The sequence below is a fragment of the Vollenhovia emeryi genome, unplaced genomic scaffold (assembly GCF_000949405.1).
Source record: "Vollenhovia emeryi isolate VEMERY1.0 unplaced genomic scaffold, V.emery_V1.0 DF939397.1, whole genome shotgun sequence".
NCBI classification, from domain to species: domain Eukaryota; kingdom Metazoa; phylum Arthropoda; class Insecta; order Hymenoptera; family Formicidae; genus Vollenhovia; species Vollenhovia emeryi.
This window is the reverse complement of record NW_011966969.1, coordinates 13382-35447: the sequence shown is the minus strand read 5'-3', so window position 1 is coordinate 35447 and position 22066 is coordinate 13382. Positions and strand designations below refer to the sequence as shown.

At 47.3% G+C, this 22066-nt stretch overlaps 2 protein-coding genes across 5 annotated transcripts; both read left to right on the top strand.

Annotated features, from left to right (window-relative positions):
- The first annotated feature begins 219 nt into the window (after window positions 1–219).
- LOC105557967 (serine/arginine repetitive matrix protein 2) lies at window positions 220–16450 on the top strand. Of its 2 annotated transcripts, XM_012005408.1 has the most exons (14): window positions 220–341; window positions 701–881; window positions 1203–1277; window positions 1349–1415; window positions 1493–1887; window positions 2078–2305; window positions 3094–3582; window positions 4689–4933; window positions 5403–10989; window positions 11091–11538; window positions 12663–12760; window positions 12838–12966; window positions 13535–13659; window positions 14400–16450. In XM_012005408.1, exons 2-14 carry the CDS (start codon window positions 750–752, stop codon window positions 14416–14418), a joined length of 8037 nt encoding a protein of 2678 aa, XP_011860798.1. In that variant the 5' UTR covers window positions 220–341; window positions 701–749; the 3' UTR covers window positions 14419–16450. The 2 variants fall into 2 exon arrangements, with proteins under 2 accessions (XP_011860798.1, XP_011860799.1); XM_012005409.1 differs by lacking the exon at window positions 2078–2305.
- Window positions 16451–18433: 1983 nt separating this feature from the next.
- LOC105557966 (CCA tRNA nucleotidyltransferase 1, mitochondrial) lies at window positions 18434–20551 on the top strand. 3 transcript variants are annotated; one of them, XM_012005405.1, is made up of 3 exons: window positions 18434–18812; window positions 19000–19616; window positions 19765–20551. In XM_012005405.1, exons 1-3 carry the CDS (start codon window positions 18756–18758, stop codon window positions 20534–20536), a joined length of 1446 nt encoding a protein of 481 aa, XP_011860795.1. In that variant the 5' UTR covers window positions 18434–18755; the 3' UTR covers window positions 20537–20551. The 3 variants fall into 3 exon arrangements, with proteins under 3 accessions (XP_011860795.1, XP_011860796.1, XP_011860797.1); XM_012005406.1 differs by having other exon boundaries at window positions 18436–18812; window positions 19003–19616; XM_012005407.1 differs by having other exon boundaries at window positions 18439–18746; window positions 19003–19616.
- Window positions 20552–22066: the final 1515 nt, after the last annotated feature.

The following is a 22066-nucleotide window of genomic DNA, read 5'->3' as shown; positions in this document are numbered from 1 at the left end:
AGAGTCTCACGGCACACCACCACGGCGTCCGCGATTCAAGATGTCCGCGACGGTCTTGCGGTAGAACGCGTACCCTTTCGGCGTGCCATCACGGGAGAGAGTTCGAGGGGGACAATTCTGAGGCGCGAGCGGCTCCGGGCCGTCCGTCCGTGCGCGGGACGAGGGATCGGCACCGCGCGGCCCGCCAGACGCCAGTGTGTCGCGGCTCGTCGCGGACAGGCGGAATCCAGAGGAGCGACGACCGAGCGAACGGGTGAAAACCGAGTGGGACGGAGCAAGCGGAGCGGGACGGGACGGGACGGGACGGGGCTCCAGCGAGCGTCAACTCTACGGTGCGTCGGGTACGTACGCGTCGTCACCGCGGCTCGTCCGAGGTGCCGCGCGAGCGAGGGAATTGGGCGGGCAGCGTCGTCATCTCTCGATCCCCGCGGCCATCGGCGACGCCGCGGGTTTTCGCGGAACCCGATCGGAAGGAACGCGCGCGCGGCCTCTCGCCGCGTCGCGACGCCGTCCACCCGCCGAGGCCGGGGCGGACGGTCCGAGGCCCCGAGACGCCCGCGGGACGCGCGGCGTCGTCGAGCGGGCATTGAAGCAACGCACGGAAAGCCGAGGTGCAATAATTCAATGGCCGGACGAGTTGTTTGTCTTTTCCCGACGAAAACAAGGGCGGCCTGAACACGCCACGAATTTTTGTTTACAGATCCGCAGGAGAGACTCGACAGTGGGTATGAGTTTTAGGGGTGGTCAAGATGTCAAGCGACAGCGATAACGCCTGTTCGATACGCCATCATGCTCACAAGCGCAGGAAAGTTGTCATAAGCGACAGTGACAGCAGCGACGAATCTATTATTGTACAAACTCGACGGAGGAAGAAAATACTTGTATGTGTGCGAGTGCAATTGTTCCGATTATCGCGATATTTTTAACACGGGTATTAAATCGTTGATCTACCAGTCCGTCGACGCTCATCAGCCTCTCTCGATCTTTGCGTTAAGGCCTTCACACATAAAACTTTGTAAAACGTAAGCGTAAGAAAATCAACAGATTGGATTCGCTACTGCTTGCATTATTGTCTTACGTTCTCGACCGTGATTGGTCGATTTTCTTATGCTTACGTTTCATGTTCTTACGGAATTTTATGTGTGAAGGCCTTTACCAGCGAATCAAATTGTCTGTTAAATCGTAATCGTAATTGATTCCAGAGAGTCGTTAGCGAGGGGGAGAGTAGTAGCGACGATAGTGATGTACCTAAACCTGTGATTAGACGACAAAACCATGTAAGTGCCGAGAAATATCCAGCCGAAGCCATTGACAATTGCCAGGCCTTGTTAACGTTATTTTGTTGCAGAGAGTTATTAGTGAGGATGAATCTAATTACGATAGTAGCGCGGAAAGGAGCAAATCCACTCGGAATGGTCAGTTTATTATATTTATTATTGGCATCTCGAGATGCTAGCCCGACGTAAGACACTCAATGTCACGTGTGTTACAGATAACAGCAGCAGTAGTAGCACCAGCAGCAGCAGCAGCAGCAGCACATCATCCGAGTGGCAGTCTGACTGGGCCAGTTCTGACGAGCTGGACGAAGATGTAAAGAAGTATAATTCCAAACGTAAAGTTTTATCCAAGACCAAGAGCGAGAATGCGGACAAAGCCGGTTCTTCGTCCAACAACGCCGTCGCCAACTCCGAGAGCAGCGACGACCAGTCGGAAAAGTGTCCCATATGTCTGCTGCCGTTCAGGAGACAGCAAGTCGGCACTCCGTCTGTATGCGATCATTGCTTCTGTCTCGAGTGCTTACTGGAGTGGAGTAAGAACATTAACACTTGCCCCGTGGACCGCATACCCTTCACTATGATCGTTGTTAGGGATCAGTTCGATGGCAAGGTAATCTGATAATGCGATCGTACGGATGGTTGTATGGTAATACGATCTTTTTTTTTACTTCATCCAACACTGCATTTTGATTCGAAAATTATTACCGTAAATGGCGTGGACTTTCAGCTTGTTTTGTTGTTTTCGCCGTTGTTATATAGAGAGATAGGGTAGGGCTAAAAAATCCCCTCTTTTGCCGTAGGTCGTAAATCATTTACCAATAGAATCTGTGCCACGTATTGAGAATAGTGTGCTGGACGATCCAACATTTTGCGAGATATGTCATCAGAGTGACAGGGAAGATCGAATGTTGCTTTGCGACGATTGCGACCGTGGCTATCATATGGAATGTTTAACGCCCCCGATAACGACGGTTCCCATCGAAGAGTGGTACTGTCCGGGGTGTACTCGAAACAGCTCGACTAGAACGGTAACGGAACTCTCACACTCGAAAGTATGAAGACGAGAGATGTATTGTGCCGATGAATTATTCGTACGACTTGTACCCGTTTCCACCAATGCAGATTAACTTTGGTCTCGGCTTAAATTACTTCTTGTCCTTTTCCAATTCGTAAAACTAGAGAAAGATACAAAGCAAGTTGAACCGAGATTGAAGTTGAACTGCGTTGGTAGAAACGGGTGTTAACGATACATAAAGGAGTTCTTTTAATACACGTTGATTGCAGAGCAAAATTAATTTTCACACATTACTGACATTCTAATTTCATTACTCTTTGACTCGCTTGTTTACCGAAAACAAATTTTTTGTATTGTTATTGGAAAGGACCTGAAGTAAGGTCGAAATGTAACGAATTTAATAAAAATTTACCAGGTGGGTTGACAATGAGCCCATTGTTGAAATTGTTAATCGTCTGGATCAGGAAGAAATAGTCACTGGTGACTATAAGTGGCGCTTTTCTAATTCTATTAATTGATACAAACTTGAAGCATATTTACTCGTGTAACTTGTATTTCTATAATATATATATATATATAGAAATGTATAACTAATTTTGCAAAATTGCGAAACTAGAGTAGAAAAAAAAATAACGAATTGGAATTGTTTGATCGAGATGAAAATTTAACATTCCATGTAGATTCCTCGAGTCTGTGCGTGAAACGTGTGATTGTATACTCGGTGAAATATTTGATACCTTGTATGGCAAGCCGTGATGAATGAAAGCGCATTAATTTCTTCTCTCTTATTTGTGTTTGCAGTATTTGTCGAGTTTTGTGCCAACTCTTGTAGGATCAGGGAGAAATCCTAGTCGGGTCCTCCGTGAAATAAGAAGAAATCTAAGCATATTCCGTAGTATGCTTCCTCGTACGTACGTACCTGCCAGCCGCACTCGCAGAGTGCGCGATGACGATCCGCGACACGTTATCAGGCAACTGATCAATCCGACCCAGCCGTCTACTTCGTCCGGCATCGACTCGATTGGTGACAATAGTCGAAGTCGCTCGCCGAACAATAGTTTGGAAGGTAACGCTTCTTCCACGCGCTCCAACACAAAGTCCAAGTCTAAAGGGACGAAAAGGAAAAAGAAAAGACTCGCGAAGAACTCGAAGAGCGGCAATCTAGTTCGGGAGGTGCGAATCAAGGAATTCAACGACAATGGCGAAGAGGAAGAGATAGTGACGTATGTCAAAGTCGCATCGTCCACGTCGAGGAGGAAGTGTAAGAAAAGAACAAAGAAAACGCGCAAGGTATAACGCCAATTTCTCCTCAAATGTAGCATAATAGCTTAACACATAACATTGCTCCTCGCATTACCAGACGCGTATATGGCACATTATTTTCAACTGGAAGAAAGTGTGTTCCGTCTAGTATCACTTGAATTATGTTCTAACAGAGTGGTTGTTAAAATTGTATTAAAATAGCATTTCGACGTTTATTATATTACATTTATTATATACCGTCTTGGTACCGTCTGGTAATGCCGGCGTGTCTCATTAAGTGTCTTCATTATCACGGATTTCCGATCCAGACTATCCGATCATTACTGTATTACGCCCAATTTATACTTACGCCACCCTCGTAACACACAATTCAATTAGACTTTTCGATTGTAACTCATTGTTCTTAATTTATTATAAATAAAACGATTTTCTCACACTAGATGCACTTTGTTTTTTTTCTTAATTTTGCTCAAATGACTTCATTATATTCGTGTACGCTAAAAATCTTGGAAAACGTGTCAGCAGTGTCAGCCGTTTAACTTTAAGATTCAAATCGGCGATTGATTTCTAACGATGTGACCTTCCTTACTTATTCGTAAATATATTGTAATATGCTCTATGATCCGTAAAGCATAAGAGTACATATTAGAAATAAGTTAATGAAATAAGAGCAACACTTTTATAACTGTGAACGTTAAAGCTAAGTAATGTACAAGAAGCAGAGCATTCAAGAGCAATGCATCTCGTCTAGATCGAGAGTGATATAAGTCTAATCTTAAAGAACAATGAATTTACAAGCCGATCTAATATGACCTGAGTTCTATCGAGGCTCCTAATTTTCTCGCTTTCAAAATAATTGCAACTTGTATACTAATTAACTTGTATACCTCTCCTGAGAAATCTCATTCTAATCAATAAAATTAATTGCTTATCTCACTAACATACTCTAACTTAATTTTCACTTTAAGCTAAATTAAAAAGGTTTCGCAGAGCACTCCTTTCTCGTGACGCCTCCTCACGCTGCTTTACAGCATTTTCTTTCCCCACACGTGACTTCCGTTGTTAAATGCATACATTGTCTATCGTATTTATTGCCGTCTTCATAAAAGCACATGGGGTTACTGTTTCTCCAGAGGAGAAAATACAAGCGGCGGGCGCGCGCCGAGGCGTCCGTGTTGACTAGCACGCGAACGGTAAAGAGAAGACTGGCCTCGACACTCGGTATGGAGAAGCCGAAGGTGCCGCTGCTTGTACCTACCATGAAAACTAGCACATCTATTCCTGAGAAAAGCGTTCTCACGAGCGCCCGATACAGCGCCGGTATACCTCAAGTCAGTCTCTTTGGAAATAATCTGGGACTAGATTACAGTCCACCTGGGTGAGCGACCAATACTATTCTAATCACTCCCGCGTGCATTGTGTCCTTGATCAGTCGGTCTATGTAGTTTGCTGCGCGCACAGATATATAAGGACGCGAGATATATATTATATATTTAACAACCATTCATGTAACTAATTAATTCAATGTATATTCGAAACGTATATTTAGTAATAAGCGCTGACGAAAACACCGTGTGCTGAAACGCGTCCGCAAAATCGGAGTGTAATGTAACTACGTACTCTTTAGTAAAATAATTTTAATAACCAGTCAACCGAGAAAGCTTGTCAAACTTGGCCTTAACTTATTGTCATTATTTTGAATAGAACACAAGCGCTATACCTTTATATATATTATATCCGTTTTTTTTATTCTGTGCAAAACTCGTATGCTTGATTGTTCGAGTGATTTTTCGTGAATTTTAAGAAACGCGACGAGACTGAAAGTATAAAAGAGTAATGTTTCCCAGATCGGATGACGACGGCGAATACTCCATGGGGATTGGAAGTGGTCCGCTGGTAAGCGTGCGGCAACGACGATCAGCGGTGCCGTCTATCAGACGCCGCACCGTTTTGAAAGCCATCGCCGATCCGGTCGGCGAGCCGGATAACGCCATAACAGACCTGCTGAGCAGCATAATGAGCAACCAGGAGCTGTGGCACTCGAGCAAGAAGAAGAACGACGTGATCCTGAAGGCGGACGGTACGCTGCTGGTGAACAGCCCCGGGAAGGAGAACAAGCACAGTATCAACAACAACGAGAGCCCGAGGAAGGAGAAGCGGGACGAGGAGGTCACGCGGCGCCAGGAGGCAATTCTGGAGGAGGTGGACGCGCCGTTGGACCTGTCCAGCGTTAACTCCAACGACATCACGCAGGCGCCGATGTACAACAACCCCTGCGGCGGGGGTGGCGGCAGCGGCGGCGGCAGCGGCGGCAACCGGGGCAACTTCCGGGGCGGCTACGGCCGCGACAACGGCCGGCACGGCGGCCGGGACTCGTTGCCGCCGGGCGGCGGCGGTAGACACAGCTACGGCGGTGGGACCGGCGGCGGCGGCCCGCGGGACAACTTCGGGAACCGCGACTTCGGCCCGCCGCCGTTCTACAACCCGAACTTCGAGCACTGCGGTGGGCCGCCCATGTTCGGCGCCCACGCGCCACCGCCGCCCTTCCGCAGTCGCAATCCCCAGCACTTTCGCAACGAGCGATTGCGTTTCCCGCCGCCGCCTCCGCCTCCGCCGCCGCCGCTTCCCGCCGAGCGACCGTTCGGTTACGCGGACGGCACTGGCGGCGGCGGCGGCGGCGGCGGCGGCGGCTTCGAGCAGAGGCCGCCGTTTCCGCATGTGGCGGACAGATTCCCTCGGCCGAGGCCGCCTCCGTTGAACGTCCCACCTCCCAGCGGTCCCTCCATCGTGTCGCCGAGTGTACCGGATCCTATCAACATGCAGCAGCACGTACACAACAGTCTACCCTCGGTTAACTTGCCGGAGGACATGACGAGGAGCTACCAGCCGCCGCCCGAGCAGAGCGAGCGCGTCGTCATGCCGGACTCCATATCGCCTGTAATCGCGTCACCCACAGCCGCGTCGCCTGCCACGCGGCAGGACAATGACGACTGCGATATTTACTGCGACATCGAGCCACCGTCCAAGCCCGATTGCGACGCGCAGGAGGAGCTTCGCGGTAATGGCTCGATGATTCTTCTACCGCCGCCGGAGCCGCCGTCCGGCTTGCTCGACTTCGAGGAGAACTCGAGGAGCGACAAGGACGACAGCGAGCAGGAATTAGTGATCGACGACAGCCACAAGGAGGACACGCCGAGGGATCCACCGGTGAGCGGAGATAAGTACGATCCGTTCGCGGCCGACAGTGACAGCAATGACGACGCTGCCGCCGCCGCTGCTGCTGCCGCCGCTACTGCTGCTGCTGCTGTTGCTCCGAAGGCAGAGGGCTCGCGGAACAGCTTGGACAGTTGTAACATACCTATGCCGCCGCTGGTCTCCACGACTTACCCCTCGACGGCGATCCAGGACAGGGAGCGTGGGCAGGAGCCTGTTCGGCTGACCGCGTACGACGACGAGGACGACAACGACTCGCAGTCGGATTGCCCGAATTTCTCCATCTACTCGTCGCAGACCATGGACGTGGCTAGACACACGGAGCAAGAGTTGTCCCAGCAGCTCGGGCCGTTGCAGCCGCCGCCGATACCGCCCAGCATCCCCGACGACGACGACATCATCGTGGGTGACGTTCAGGCCTGCGACCTGCCGGACGTGCCGCCCGAGCCGGCCGATCCCTATCTCGAGGCGCTGCAGAAGGAGCGGCAGGCCCTGAGCAAGATACCGCCGAAGAAGATCTCGCACGACTCGCACCGCGGCAAGATCACCTTCAAGATCGGCAGCAAGCTCAGGCTGAACAATCGGCTGAGTGGCCTGCACTCGGACGATCACTCGCAGAACACGAGTTTCCTTCAGAAGAGAACGACGACGACGACGGCACCGCCGGTCGACAAGCAGCAACAGCAGGAGCGAGACGGCGACAAGGGCGTCAGTTCGTCCAAGTCTGGGACGGAGTCCACAACCGTGCGGTCAACGGCGTTGAACCAATTCGTGAAGATAGGCCCGCGATTTCCCGAGGAAGGCGAAGAAGAAGAAGAGGAGGAGGAGGAGGAGGAGGAGGAGGCGGAAAAGAGCACGGAACCCGTTACGGCGACTTCGAAGAAGAAAGAGCCACTGAAGCCAGCTGGTTGGCGCGACAGCAAGGATTTCCGCTTGGACAGCTCGTCGGACGAGGAAAGCGCGAGGGTGAATGAGAAACCGGGTCAGCACGTCGACGCGTCGTCCAGCAGGGAGGAGGACGAGGACAGCGAACGGAAAGTGTCGCGATCGACGCCGGTTGAGGATGTCGCGGTTGCGGAAGGCGCGGCGTCGTCCGCTCTCGACGAGGCCCCTCCGTCGCCGAGGAGGCTGGACGGCAGTGAGTTGAGCGTGGAGTGCAGCCTGGAGGACTTGGAGGGCGGCGAGACCTCGTTGTCGCGTTCGAAGACCGGGTTGCGAGGTGAGGCGGGGGCGTGCGAGCCGAGTTCGAGCAGCGGCGACGACGACGACGATGAGCTGAACAGCCACAAGTTTATCGCGACGGATCGCGACGACAAGGACGACGACAACGAGGATCCGAATTCGTCGGACCAGCGGCACGAGAAGGAGAGCTTCTCGACTGTGGACGACGAGGCGGAGCAGTTCCCGATCGAGAAGGACAAGCTGGACGAGCCGCCTGCGCCCGCTGCTGCCTGCGTCGACACCAATTGGGACTCGGACGGCGCTTACACGCCTTGCAAGGACGAGCTGCCCATGAGGGACGAGAACACGCTGGCGGAGCGGTATACGGCGCCGTTCGAAGTCGGCTTGGAGCCGATTACACCGACGAAGGACAAGACGAACGACGACCTGGACGACTGCAGGTCGCCGGCTGGTTACGCCGAGCTGGGCACCGAGGCCATCTCCGAGACCGACGAGGCGATAAACTTCGAAGAGGAACTGAACGCCCTGTCGCTACGGAAGGAGAAGGAGATGGAGGACGGTGAGATACTGGATGAGAGCAAGCTGGACGCGAAGGAGCGCGACAAGTTGAAGGAGGAGAAAGAAGATGACGGCAAGAAGAAAAGGAAGAAGGACAAGAAGGAGAAGAGCAAGGAGAGCACGGAGAAGAACAAGGAGAACATCTCGTCGGACAACCTGGTTTCGTGGAAGAAACTCTCCAAGAGCACCAAGGAGCGGTCGTACCGCGACAAGGACAAACGGTCGAGGTCGAGGGACAAGGAAAAGGAGAAGGACAGGGACAAGGACAAGTCGAGCTCTAAGAAGAAGACGAAGGAGGTCGGCAAGAAGAAGGAGAAGAGGAAAGAGCTGCCGCGATACGACGTGAGGAAGATCGTGGCCGAGAAGCCGCCCCGGCAGCGGAAGGACGAGTACGGCAGGGACATCAGGGAGAAGTCGCGGAGTAGATCGCGGAGTCGCTCGTCGAACAAGATTCAGTCGGGCTCGAAGGACCGACGGAGCCGGTCGTACTCGAAGGGCCGGTCGAAGAGCCGGTCTCGCCTGCGGTTGTCCTGGTCGAGGGATCGCGGCCAGTCGTACTCAAAGTCGTGCCGCTCCAACTCGCGCAGGAGATCGTCGTCGCGTGGCAGGCGCAAGTCGCGCAGGCGGTCCTTGTCGAGGCGACACTCCGTCTCGCGCAGGCGATCGCGCTCGAGGTCGCTGTCGCGCAAGCGGCGCTCGCTGTCGCCCCGAAGACGGACCAGGCGGTCGTTGTCGCGGTCGCGCGACAAGCGGAAGGACAAAACGAAGAAGTACAAGTCGCGCAGCCGCTCGAGGAATCGCAAGAGGTCGCGCAGCAAGTCGTCCAAGACTCGCGAGAAGAAGCACGGCAAGAGGAAGGCGCACAGCCGCTCGCGTTCCAAGGCCCGGTCGGTCTCGCGGGAGCGGGACCGCAACAGGAACTGGGATCAGCTGAACGAGAAGAGCGTGGAGCAGGAGCAGCAGTTTCCGCGCGAGCGCGAGGAGCACGAGCGTTCGTGGAGCGCGCAGTGGGCGCCGTCCTGGTCGCGCTCGCGGTCCAAGACGCCGCCGCACATCCAGCAGGAGGCGATGGCCTCGCGCAACTGGTCGCCGCCGCCCTCCGTGCTCGACAGCGTGTCGCCGAAGAATCTGACTGTCATTCTGACCAACAAGGAGGCGATCAAGAAGAAGAAGAAGGAGCGCCGGAAAGAGAGCCGGAAGTCCAAGGAGGCGGAGAAGCGGCGGAAGAGCAAGCGCAACAGGACCCCGCCGCCGTCGAAGGAGGTGTTCGCTAGTGGTGACAATATACTCGTCAGTGTATGCTTCAACAAGGACAACGAGATGAATCCGTCTGCCACGCCGGAGCTGCCGCCGACCACCATTCCATTATCGCCACCGATTAAACGACGACGAAGAGAGTCCGTTCAGACGGCGGAGACGGCGCCCTCCGCGAAGCGGTCCAAGAAGGAGAAGACCAAGGACAAGCGGTCCAAGTCGCCGAAGATAAAGAAGGACAAGAAGAAGAAATCCAAGGCGGCGGAGATCGCGGCGACGAAGAAGCCCGTGGCCGTGATCGACCTGGATCAATCCCCGTTCCGCGAGCAAACCCCGTCGCCCCGCGATGTCATAGTGCTGAGCGACGACGACGACAAGCAGGCGCAGGAGACGCTCGCCGTGTCGCCGCAGCAGTGTCCCGCGTCGCAGGTGTCGCCGCCGCGCGAGCAGTTCGTTTCGCAGGGCCCGAAGACTCCGCCGGAGCCGCAGATCAAGTTCTCTATAAACAAGCAGCCCAGCAATCTCAGACCGTCCCTGATCAATCCGCTGATGGAGGAGGAAGAGGAGGAGGAGGAGGAAGAGGAGGAGGAAGAGGAGGAGGAGGAGGAAGAGGAGGAGGAAGAGGAGGAGGAGGAGGAGGAAGAGATGATGGACGAGCGTGCTGAGGAGGAGCTGGAGATGCGGGCTCAGGAGGAGCTCGAACTGCGTCTCAAGATCGGCCCTAACACACCTCCCGAGCCGCCGACGTCCCCGCCAACCTCGCCGGACGCTTACGATCCCTTCGACCCGACCAAGTCCCGGTCACCGACGCCGGACGCCAGCCAGGAAGCCACGCCCAATGACGAGCGTGACCGAGCGCAGCGCAACTCGCCTAGGAAGCACGACGGGCCCGCGGACGTTCCGTTGCCGCTGGACGAGCCCAGCCAGCAGCAGGAGCAGCCCAGTCAAGAGAAGCCGATGGAGAAGCCAAAGATCATATCGATGGTGACTATCAAGAGACCGTCGCCGCAGAGGGACGTCTCCGCGTCTCCTGCGCCGGAGAGTCAAGCCGACCTGGCCCAACCGTGTAGCAGCAGTCCGCCCAAGACCCAGCAGAATCCACAGAGCGTGCCGTCGACTGCCAATCCGTTCAGCACCATCAATCCCGTGCTGGCGACAGTGGCAGCCGCGGTACAAAGAAGCTTCAATTCCAGTACACCCAACACCACGCAAAGGACTCTGTTACAGGTATCCGATCTGTCGATTAAGCTTTCAAGTTTAAATCCGTTTGTTCCACGTCGTCCGTTCGTTCTAACGTCAGATTATCTTGACGCTTGGTCTTCTTGCAGCCTAATCGCATCTCGCCGAGCAATCAGATGAAGCAACGTACAAACGACAGACCGCAGCTCCCGAATGTATTTATAAACTCGGCGAAATCGACCATGGCTCGATCTTCCAAGTCCACCCAGAGTAAAAACAGCTCGACGGTAGGGCAGAATGGTAGCGACGCGACCATAGATATGACGAACGACAACGTCGTTGATATGTCGTCCCCTTACTCGCCGGGATCGACCTTGAGCGATGGACTGTTCGACCCGCCCAGCCCCGCCAACTTCAATAATTCGCCCAGTGCTAATGCACCACCACCCGCCGCTGTTAAAACTAGCACGCCCAAGGTCAATAAGGGCACGGAGAAGAAGGACCCGTTTGACGCATTGTTCAGCGGACTACTGCCGCCTATTAAGACTGCCACGAAAAGCAAAAGCAAAAAGGTCGCCAAGGAAAAGTCGAAGAAGTGTACGTACCTGAAGTTTCTTCCTTCAAAGTGTGTCGTGAGGCGATACAGGGAGGTCTGAGTTTTCTGATAGATAGACAATTTGTTCACTTCAATTTATAACCAACAAGTGGGTCTACAGTTCAAAACTTAATCAATTCTCCTGCTCGCAAAACGCACTATCTTCTTCTATCTTCTATCCGATATTTATTTCCCCTCTTCCATATCTTCACATCTTACAATTAGAGCCCTAGTTGCCAAACCGTCCTTCATGTTATTCTTCTTTTCCTTCTTCAAGTACTTTGCTCTTATTACCACTTCTAACTTTCTATTATACTTTTTGCCTCTCTTATTTTTAATTCCTCCTCTGTATTTCTCTCGTTTTCTAAGCTTTCTATGGTCTTTTACCCATCTCTATTGTAATGCCCATCCTTGTTTTCCATACTGTTGTTCCTCCTTTACCTTTTCCTTCAAACAACTTTTCACTTAGCTCGAGTCATCCATTTCCTCTATCTTTACCTCATACTTTCTTGTCCTTATTTTCCATCTTATTTTTAGTTTCTCAGACCGAGTTGTCTCGTTAGGTCTGAGTTTTATGTTTGTAATTATTACTATGCGATAATCATTGTACAAACAATACAAGCAAGTGCTATAAGAGAAAAGAGCAGCTCAAAGTCACAAGTGTGTATTCGTGTCGAAAGAATTTACTTAAAAAAGAAAGTTTCGGAATTAGATCAACTTCAGTGAGAGCAAGTTGGTCTATAAATTCAATAAATAATAATCAAAAGTTTTCAACTCGTACGCAATTCAAACTGTGATCGTAAGATAAGGAGTTAAAAGATAAAAGTCGAACAAAACATTCTTCTCATATTATTGCACGCGCGCGTGATGTCGTGTCGTAAAGCTGTTAACTCAAAATTTCAAAGGTAAACACAAATCTCTCGCTCAAGTCTAATTACAGGTCGAAATATGTTCAAATATTCTTTTTTTTTTATGACACGAACTCCCCTTGTGGCTCTGAGTCCGCTTTTTATCGCTTCATTGGTTCATCGATTGAGCCTTTGTTACTTATTAACATTTCGCCCGTTAATATTAGTATTGTAGAAATATTTTGGTAATAAACTTATGCAAATTATATATTTTACAGCTACCAATCCTAAGGTTGGCGTACGCATGGATGAGAATCAGCTTCAAATCCTGGATGATCTTCCTAGCTCTGCTGTAGAGATGCAAGTTAAAGACAAGGTATATCAGTGGACTTTGCGTAATCTGTTTCATTAAATATGCGTGTCTAAAGTTTGCTTTTGCTCGTGCTGTTACAGTTTCTTAAGAAACTAAATCGACAAGAGAGAGTTGTGGAGGAAGTGAAATTGGTTCTCAAGCCCCATTATACCAAAAAGCACATTACAAAAGAGGAATACAAAGATATTATGCGCAAAGCAGTACCTAAGGTGAACTTGTAGTTTTTGTTAATTAGAAGTGTGTATATATACAGGGTGGACCATTTTAATCCATCCAGTCGAATATCTCAAAAACCAAGCCCGGGAGAGAAAAATGTTTCAGACAAAAGTTGTTTGGTTTCGAGGGGGCCATAAGATGGTACCATTGGTTTGACCTTGAAGAATTATTTGAAGGTCACATAAAGGTCACACCAATTTTTTAAAATGGCATCCCCTATTTTTTATTACATATTCTTGTAGCTGACCTCGAGAGCTTTCCAAAACGCTATAATAAAGTATTTTTTTTATTAAGAACTTTTTGAGTTTTTAAGGTTTGAAAGGTCCAATATTTTGACATATATTACAAAATATCTTGTAAAATATTTATTTTATCATCTTACCTTAATACTTTTTTGAACAGAATAATGATACAAATCAACCGGTGTAAAGAAAACACACAGTTGTTAAAAAAAATTTTTTTTATTACTTGTTACAAAATTGTATATCTAATATCAAATAATATATAATTCGCTAATATAAGTGACAAAAATATCTTACAATCTCATTTATGTAATTGTAGATATGCCATAATAAAACGGGCGAGATTAATCCCAAAAAGATAGCCCATCTAATAGAAGCGTACGTAAAGAAGTGTCGAAACAACAAGAAGAAGACTTCTTCCGCTCCCAAGATAACAAAACCTGCGTAAGTGAAAGTAATGAATGCAGCCGCATTACATGATATTTTTACGCGATAAATTGTGGTCCAGGGCACGGTTGTGCACACAGGTCTGGAAACTCCAGTGGTGGCGGGAAAGTCGCTTAGTGACGCAATTTCTTAATTCTCTAGTAGCCGCTAGTTGTTGCGGTAGGGTTGACCATGACGGGATATATCTCCACCTCTATTTTCTTAGGAACAGCTTATTTATTTATTTTATGGTCAATTTAAACTCCTGGTCCTTTTGACATCTGTTATGAAGAATGCATAAGGAGTATGAACGCAGCTTATCTGCACGTGTAACTTTGTGGGGGGCAAAAATGGCCGACAGCAAGGGTTCAATGTTTCGCCACTTTTGCTATTGTCGTCACTTTGCTTCGGATGCAAGCGAGATATAAATCTCGAAGCAATGCGATTGCTGCAATCTCTTAAACTTCTACATTTTTGGGGCCACGTTGGAAAGCTGTGTTTGTACTCCTTATACGTACTTAATAGTTTCCGCTTTAACGATCATGCCTCGACTACTGAAATTGGGGCTACTTTCCAGACCTCTGTGTACAACCGTGGTCTGGGTCTTAGGCCACGGTCGTACATACGTTAAACGCACCCCAGAGTCATTCTAGGGTACGCTTAACCCATTAACATACGCACGCACGTCCGATCGTTGCGAACGTAATTAACATTATATCCTCATCTTTTCGTGCAACTGCATTTAATGAAACTTGCAGGAAGACTCTATGGAGTTGATCACGTGTTGGCAATCCCAACGTATTAGAAACTTCTCCAACGTTAGGCCTCTCTTTAGACCACGCGTAAAACACATTCTATCTTCTGGATGGTAAGTGGAATTAAAGGTGTGCATACATACACACATATGTATGCATATATCTATACATCTATCGATGAACGAAACATGTGTGTACATACATAATTCAGTAATTGTATAAGCGTAATACTTTTATTTATCTAATTGTTCAAATACGAAAGAGTTCGTGATTGCTATTATTATTATTATTCGCAAAAATATTAACGTGTAGGCACGTTCGCGCGTAGACATTTAAATGCGCATTCGCGACGGCACTCGACGACGTATGGCCTCTGTCCGAAATACGTCCGTACATCATTGCAACGTCTCGGACGATGAGCTCTGATCACGATCAACGATCCTCTCTGCTAAGCTAATTAGGAAACATACTGTGCGCAGATAAGACATAGTGTCATTGTATAATTAAAAGGAAAAAAAGGAAGAAGAGACGGATAACAAAAGAGAAAAAAAACGCTCAATTCGAGTCGCTACTTATGAGGGAGGAGGCAAGTCGCAGCACAGGTGTATTTTCCCAGCAGCTGCGCTGTAAAATCAGTAGAGATCCTTAAACCTAGATTAGTAGACTTAAAGAAACCTTTATATAAGCGGAAAATGGCCTGCGAGGATCTTTTTCATACGAATACATTTCCATAAGCAGGATACTTGATATTTTATTTCACTCTATTCGTATTTTGTAAAACGGACAAGTACGAGACACACATACACGCGCATACACATACACACACGCATACACACATACACACAGTTCTGATAACTGCGACTTCAGAATGTAAATAAATACTGTATAAAATTGCCGAACGTTGTCCCTGTATGTGAAATTGACTTGAGTTTGTGTTTTGTTATGCGTTCGCTTGTGATTCGTGTCTGTACGCCCGATATACAAGAGAGGTTTTTACATTACATCCCGATGCCGTGAGATAACGTGGATTTTTATTCACCAATTCCGTTCCACTTGTGCGTTTTCAGGAAGGAAGAAGTGCTTACTATCTTAAAGAAAAAAAACCGTAACCCGTATTCATGTCTCGCCTTTAGCGCTAATTACAGCACATAGTTCACATGATATGCCTCTGTTATGTACATGTATATACAAACATATATGCATATATATGATAGCATTACATATGTGTGATCTTGACAATTTGCTTGAGATGATACTAATAAGATGTAAAATTAGACGAGATCTTGTCGAGGACGAGCGAGACGTGAACGTGACGATGCTCGTAAGAGGACGGGACGAGGTCACTGCGGGAAATAGCTTTCGTTTTTCCCAGAGGTATTCAATGTAAGCAACAATTGGTGCACACCCTCGTAGGATACAAGCGTGTTGCGTTTCGAGCGTCAGCGCACAGGTATTTTTCGAACCGACGAGAACGTAACGAAAATTTAAATGTCGGCGCAACATCCCGTGGATAATTCGCTCGTCCAACCTGGTTGCAACAATGGCGCGCCGTAGAGATCGTAATCTCGAGAAGATGTCGTTCACACAACTACATACGTATTGTCTGCAATTAATAAATGCATATTGTATTAGCTGCCTTGTGACATTCTGTTGTATGTACATTTTACAGTCAAATTGTACGCTCATATCGTACGGAAGTATACTGTGTGTGGATAGGTTTTATACTTTTTACGCACGATAGGCGAAATTACATCCTCTCTTTGGAACGTATAAAGATTCAATATATATATATATATATTGAAAACATAGGCACTGGCTGAGGTGAATTTAAGCAAGACACGTGACGATCCGTATAATAGGAAATACATTATCAGTGATCACACATCGATATTCATAATATAATGATCGCATCGGTGGTCATTACGTTCAGTAAACATGATGTTAAATCCATCGTTAATTAAACCGTCGTTAATTCTTGTGTGCATCAACTCTCTTTTGTACTAAATAGCAATGTACATAAACGAAAGGAGAATAAAGAGTTTAATATTATCGAACTTGCTCATTCAATTTGTATCGGCGAATCGATGTCGGACGTCGCGATTGACTCGAAAATATTATTGCAGCTCGAACTTTTCTTGAACAACTGAACACTTTCCGTTAACAAACAAAACAAGCACTTTCTACATATATCTTGTCCCGAATTATATACATATATGCTTTGCGAACTTATTTCTCCCTACGAAAGTTAATTATATAGATGGGAGATTAAACGAGAAAAAACCATTCAGAAGAATATGCATTTACATTAAATAAAATCCGGCAAATTAAATTTCTTAAATTTCTAGGAAATTATTAATATAACAGTGACACAGTTCTTACAACCTTTATTGTATGTGTGTGCAAACTACAAATGTTTGTAGGATATGGAACTAGCAGCAGATATGCACCAGCTTTCATTCAGAGAAATGTCATTCGACTGCCTACGTTTTACGTACCGTGCGATTATACACTTTCTCTTGTAATCTTGTCAATAAAATTGCATATCTGCACGGACAGTGGACGTATGCGAATATTAGTGCAAACAAATTCATTCTCTTTCAAGCATTGTGCGTTGTGTCACACCTGAGCGCGCGAATTTTTAGCTACCTCATTCGCTAACTTCAAACACATCTAATTAAAAAAGTACCGTTGCCTCAGTATTTTAGCATTAAGATTTTTGTCTTAAAATGGTCTCAAGAATTTAGCCTTTAACCCTTGTTCCGATCTTTGTGGAACACCCTGGATAAACGCAATAGAGGAATTAGTGTTTAAAATGTTATAATAATGTATTACTCGCCATCTGGGCCTATCTCGGCAAGCGAAAGGTGATTTTTCTCGCCGAAAAACTAATAAGTGGCGCGTTTTAGTGCCTGCCTCCCCGAAGTATGCGAATCCGATGAAGATTCGTATTAGAGTTAAAAATAATGAAAGGCAGAAGAGAAAACATTAGAATTCAGAGAAGCGAGAACAACGCCATCGGATTCGTAACTCGAATAGGACCTGCATTTAAACAAGTTGACAATGAATTAAGAAATGTAACAGAATAATTATAATATTTTAAATGTTATTGGCTTGCGTAGGGTCGATCCGTCTATAATCTTTTCGGTATCGAATTTCAGTATATTATTAGTGTTCGAGGTGGCAGAATTTCACAGTAACGTGAGAAGTCGAGATGCTTGCGGATCCCGAAGGGGAAGTGCGTGTAAAGTTCGGTAGTGTTTCAGTATACGAATAAAACTTAGATTATCGTGAACGACGAGAAGTCTCGAATTTATTTCCGGACTCCAGTCCGGTGACCAGGTGACTCCCCATACAGCACAGATGGTTGCAGTTACATTGCAGAAACGTTGCAATCTTGCAGAGACATTGCAGGGATATAAAATTGCAAACTTTCGATAGCAATATTGCAGCAATGTTTAAAAAATAATAAAAATACTATATTTTCTATTTAAAATTTTTTTCTATTTACGAGAATTTTATAATGTTATTTTCGTTGATACCAATAATGCGCGAATTATTAAGTGCTTGATCAGTGCGGTGTTGCTCACAATCTCCATCTATTGCGAAGGGACATAATCTCCTTAGGTTGCTTCGCAATAGCTTGCTGTGTATTGAAGAAGGCCTGGATGCATATGTAATTAGTAATTCTCTGCTTATGTACAACAACGACAAATTATTCAAAAAATATTGCACTGCAACATTGCTATAATGTTGCACTGCAATCTCTCTGAGGGCGGACATTTCAACGTTGCTGCAATCCTCCAGAAACGTTGCAGCAATGTTGCGCAACGTTGCTGCAATATTGCAATCTTGCAATGTAACATTTCTGCAATCTTTCTGTGCTGTGTGGGTCCTCCTTTCGTTTAGCGCATTCTCGAACATTGGATTAATTTGTTTAGTTTTTGTTGTTGTTGAAGTTTACCCTTCTTATAGGAACGCCTTTCAACCGTTAGATTACCTCAGCGTGATGTTTCTAAAAGTTGCTGGAATTTCGAATTTTGCGCACTTGTACATACGTGACTGCGCGTGCTCGGTCAGTCCGCGCGGTCCGCGCTATCGATGCAACAGATATCTACTCTACGCAATTAACTGTCACATTTAAACTGAAACTCTTTTCTAGTGCCTAGCGACAGTGAAAATTTTCACATTTGTGCGTTACGTATTAAAATTGACAATTGTGGAATTTCAACGGTGAGGAGGACTCTCATCTTGGGTATATTTTCGGTATATCGGAGCCAGCATGATGAGGGAAGGCTCATTGTAACTTGTAACACGTGCGTCTCCTGCACGGAAGCGACAGGCTGAGATACGGTGAGCGCAATGTTGAATACGTTGGCACGGCGAACGATAAGTCTCCTTCGTCGCGAGATCACTACCGTAAGTAGAACGATCGCGTTCTCGAGAGTGAAGAAGTGAGGTTATGTCGAGTCGGCTGTAAGGCCCTGCGCGCAATAGAGAGAATTTTGTGCATTACGTTCGGTCTCTTCTAATATTCCTAATATTTCCTCTATTGAGCGCAGGAGGTAACGAGCGGGTAACCGTCTGTCCTCTCTTTGCCGTACAGCAGGTGAGACGGTGCGGGGTAACCTCGAGGCCACTGCACGAGAGAGCCTGGAAACGAAGGAGAATGGGCGACGCGGCGTTCTCGAGGGTCGACCCGGTCGTCACGAAGCTGGACAGCCCAGAGTTCCGCTCCATCTTCAGCCCGGAGCTGCAAATCCTCGCGGGCCTCTTCAGGAAGCACAATTACGAACTGAGGATCGCCGGCGGCGCGGTGCGCGACATCCTCACGAGCGTGCAGCCCAAGGACCTCGACTTCGCGACTGACGCCACGCCGCAGCAGATGAAGGAGATGTTTACGGAGGAGGGGGTCAGGATGATAAACGAGAAGGGCGAGAAGCACGGGACGATCACGGCGAGGATAAACAACGCGGAGAACTTTGAGATCACCACTCTGAGGATCGACGTTCTTACGGACGGCCGGCATGCGCAGGTGGAGTTCACCAAGGACTGGAAGCTGGACGCCAACCGGAGAGATCTCACCATCAATTCCATGTTCCTTGATCTCGATGGCAGGGTGTACGATTATTTCTACGGCTATGACGACCTGAAGAAGAGGAGGGTGGTCTTTGTGGGCGACGCCGGTGTCAGGATATGCGAGGATTATCTTCGAATCTTAAGGTACGTTGTGTATGTATGCACAAATAGTGCAATTAATAAACCTGTACGCTCGCGCGATACGAAGGAAACCTAATATAGCGTTATATCTTGAATGTTATGCGTTGCCTGAAATCTTGGAGATTGTTGTGCATCGTCCAATTGCCGCCAGGTACTTTCGTTTTTATGGAAGAATAATGGACAGCCCAGATGAGCACGACGAGGCTACACTGAGGGCGCTGAAGGGGAACATTGACGGCCTGCAACAGATATCCGGCGAAAGGATCTGGAGCGAATGGAACAAGATCCTGTCTGGCAATTTCGCTCCGGAATTGACTCTGAAGCTGCTCGAGTGCGGCGCCGCCAGACACATCGGCCTACCCGAGGAACCCGACGTGGAGAACTTCCGAAACGTTTGCGAGCGCGCGCGGTCCAATAACGTGGCCTTGAAGCCCATATCCCTGATCGTATCGATGTTGAGGGATCAGCGCGACGTGATCAAGTTATACGAGAGACTGAAACTGTCCAGATACGACAGAGATCTGGCATTCTTCCTTGTGCAACACAGGGGATGCGAGCCCTGCGGAAGCTCGCTGAAACCTTATCAGCAGCTGGTTCTGCTCCAGCAGACAGCGAGGTACAGCATTCTCCAGGATTATGTGAAGGAGTTGCTGAGGTATCACGGTGCAATGCAGCTCCTGGACGAATTCGAGCGATGGACAATTCCGAAATTTCCTGTCAATGGCGACATGTTGAAGAGCGTGCCGATCCACCAGATGATCGGCAGCGTCTTGGGACAACTGAAGAAAATATGGATTGACGCGGATTTTAAGCTTACCGGCGAGCAGCTTATGGAGCACGTGCCGGGTATAGTCGGCGAATTGGAGGAAAAATACCAAGCGCTAGGTAAAGAGAGGAAAAAGAAATTGAAAACTGGGAAATAAACTTTTTGGAAAATACCCAAGTATCTTCGTATACCCGCAACATTCTCTATACCTCCTTTTACAGAAGTTTAATTATTTTTCTTAGACCAAGTAGTTAGGTAATTTATTATCGTTGAACAATATGTGGAAGAAATAAAGCGACTTTTAGCATAACTTTGGATAATGTTATTTCCGAGGCAGATAAATTCCTTTGTACAGAAAGATGCCAAGGTGTAATGGACATCTCGTGAACTTGGTTATATTGATTTTGGTGTATATCGGTGTCCGAATGTGTATCTTCAAAAACGCGTAAAGAACTGTACTGTGTTAGGCACTCGAAGATTTATTAAGAAATAAAATCCTGCATTTTTTCCCTCTGAATATAAACTCTGCAAGACGTATACAGGGTGTACGAAAAAGGTCGGAACCATTGAATATTTCGGAAAATATAAGGTTTTTTTCAAAAATGTGTCGGACATAAGTTTTATGGTTTCGAAAGGGCTATAAGATGGTACCATTGGTTTGACCTTGCGTAGTCGTTTTCAAGGTCATTTGAAGGTCACCATTAATTTCTTAAATTAGACACCCTATTTTTTATTGCATATTCTTATAGCTTATCTCGAGAGCTTTCCAAAACACTATGGCTGAATTCATTTTGGATCAGTCGTTTCGAAGTTATCAAGGTTTTTATGGTAAAATGGCTAACTGAGGGCAAGATCATTGATGGATCCGGCCAACTAAGGCAAGATCGGCAATTAACATCTTCCCAGATAGCCAGTATGCTCAAGCAATGTATGGAAATAAAATGTCAGCAACTGATGCTGGCTCTTTGCTGGGAATATGAATTCAATGTTTGAGTGATTTAAGTATAGCTAGCATAATGTTAACATATTGTCGTAGTCAAGTGCACAGCTAAAGATAGAGCACATCGAATGCATACTGCTAACAAAGAATTAGCATATATTGTTTTCAATTTTCTAACAGATATAAACATGTTATATCTATTACATCTGACCAAGCACTTAATGCTAGCATAATGTTTGAATCGTGCAAATGTTTCATTTCCGACACCAAATGCTAGCAAACAACAGCACAATAAACGACATAGATGTATAGCAAGATGCTAACATTTTTCTTAGCAATGTGAAAGCAACTTGTGCTCACACTGGCTATCTGGGTTGTAACGACGAGCGATTCTCCAAAATAAACGCGAACACGCACATCTGTAAATATCTCGCTTTTCATCAGAATATATTCTTTTATTTTATTTTCATCACAAACCGATTCCGAGTGCTTTTATCTATCTTTTTCCCGACGAGCTAATCCCTGCATAAAAAGGTAGACCGTTACAAGACGATGGATAATCCATCAATGACACTGGCATTAGGCGTGAGGTCCGAGTAGCTCAGTGGTGAGAGCAGTTTCTCAACGTAACGATAAGACTAATTTCTCAATGATAATGTGAAATTCGGATCCATCAATGATCTTGCCCTCAGTTAGCCATTTTACCATAAAAACCTTGATAACTTCGAAACGGCTGATACAAAATGA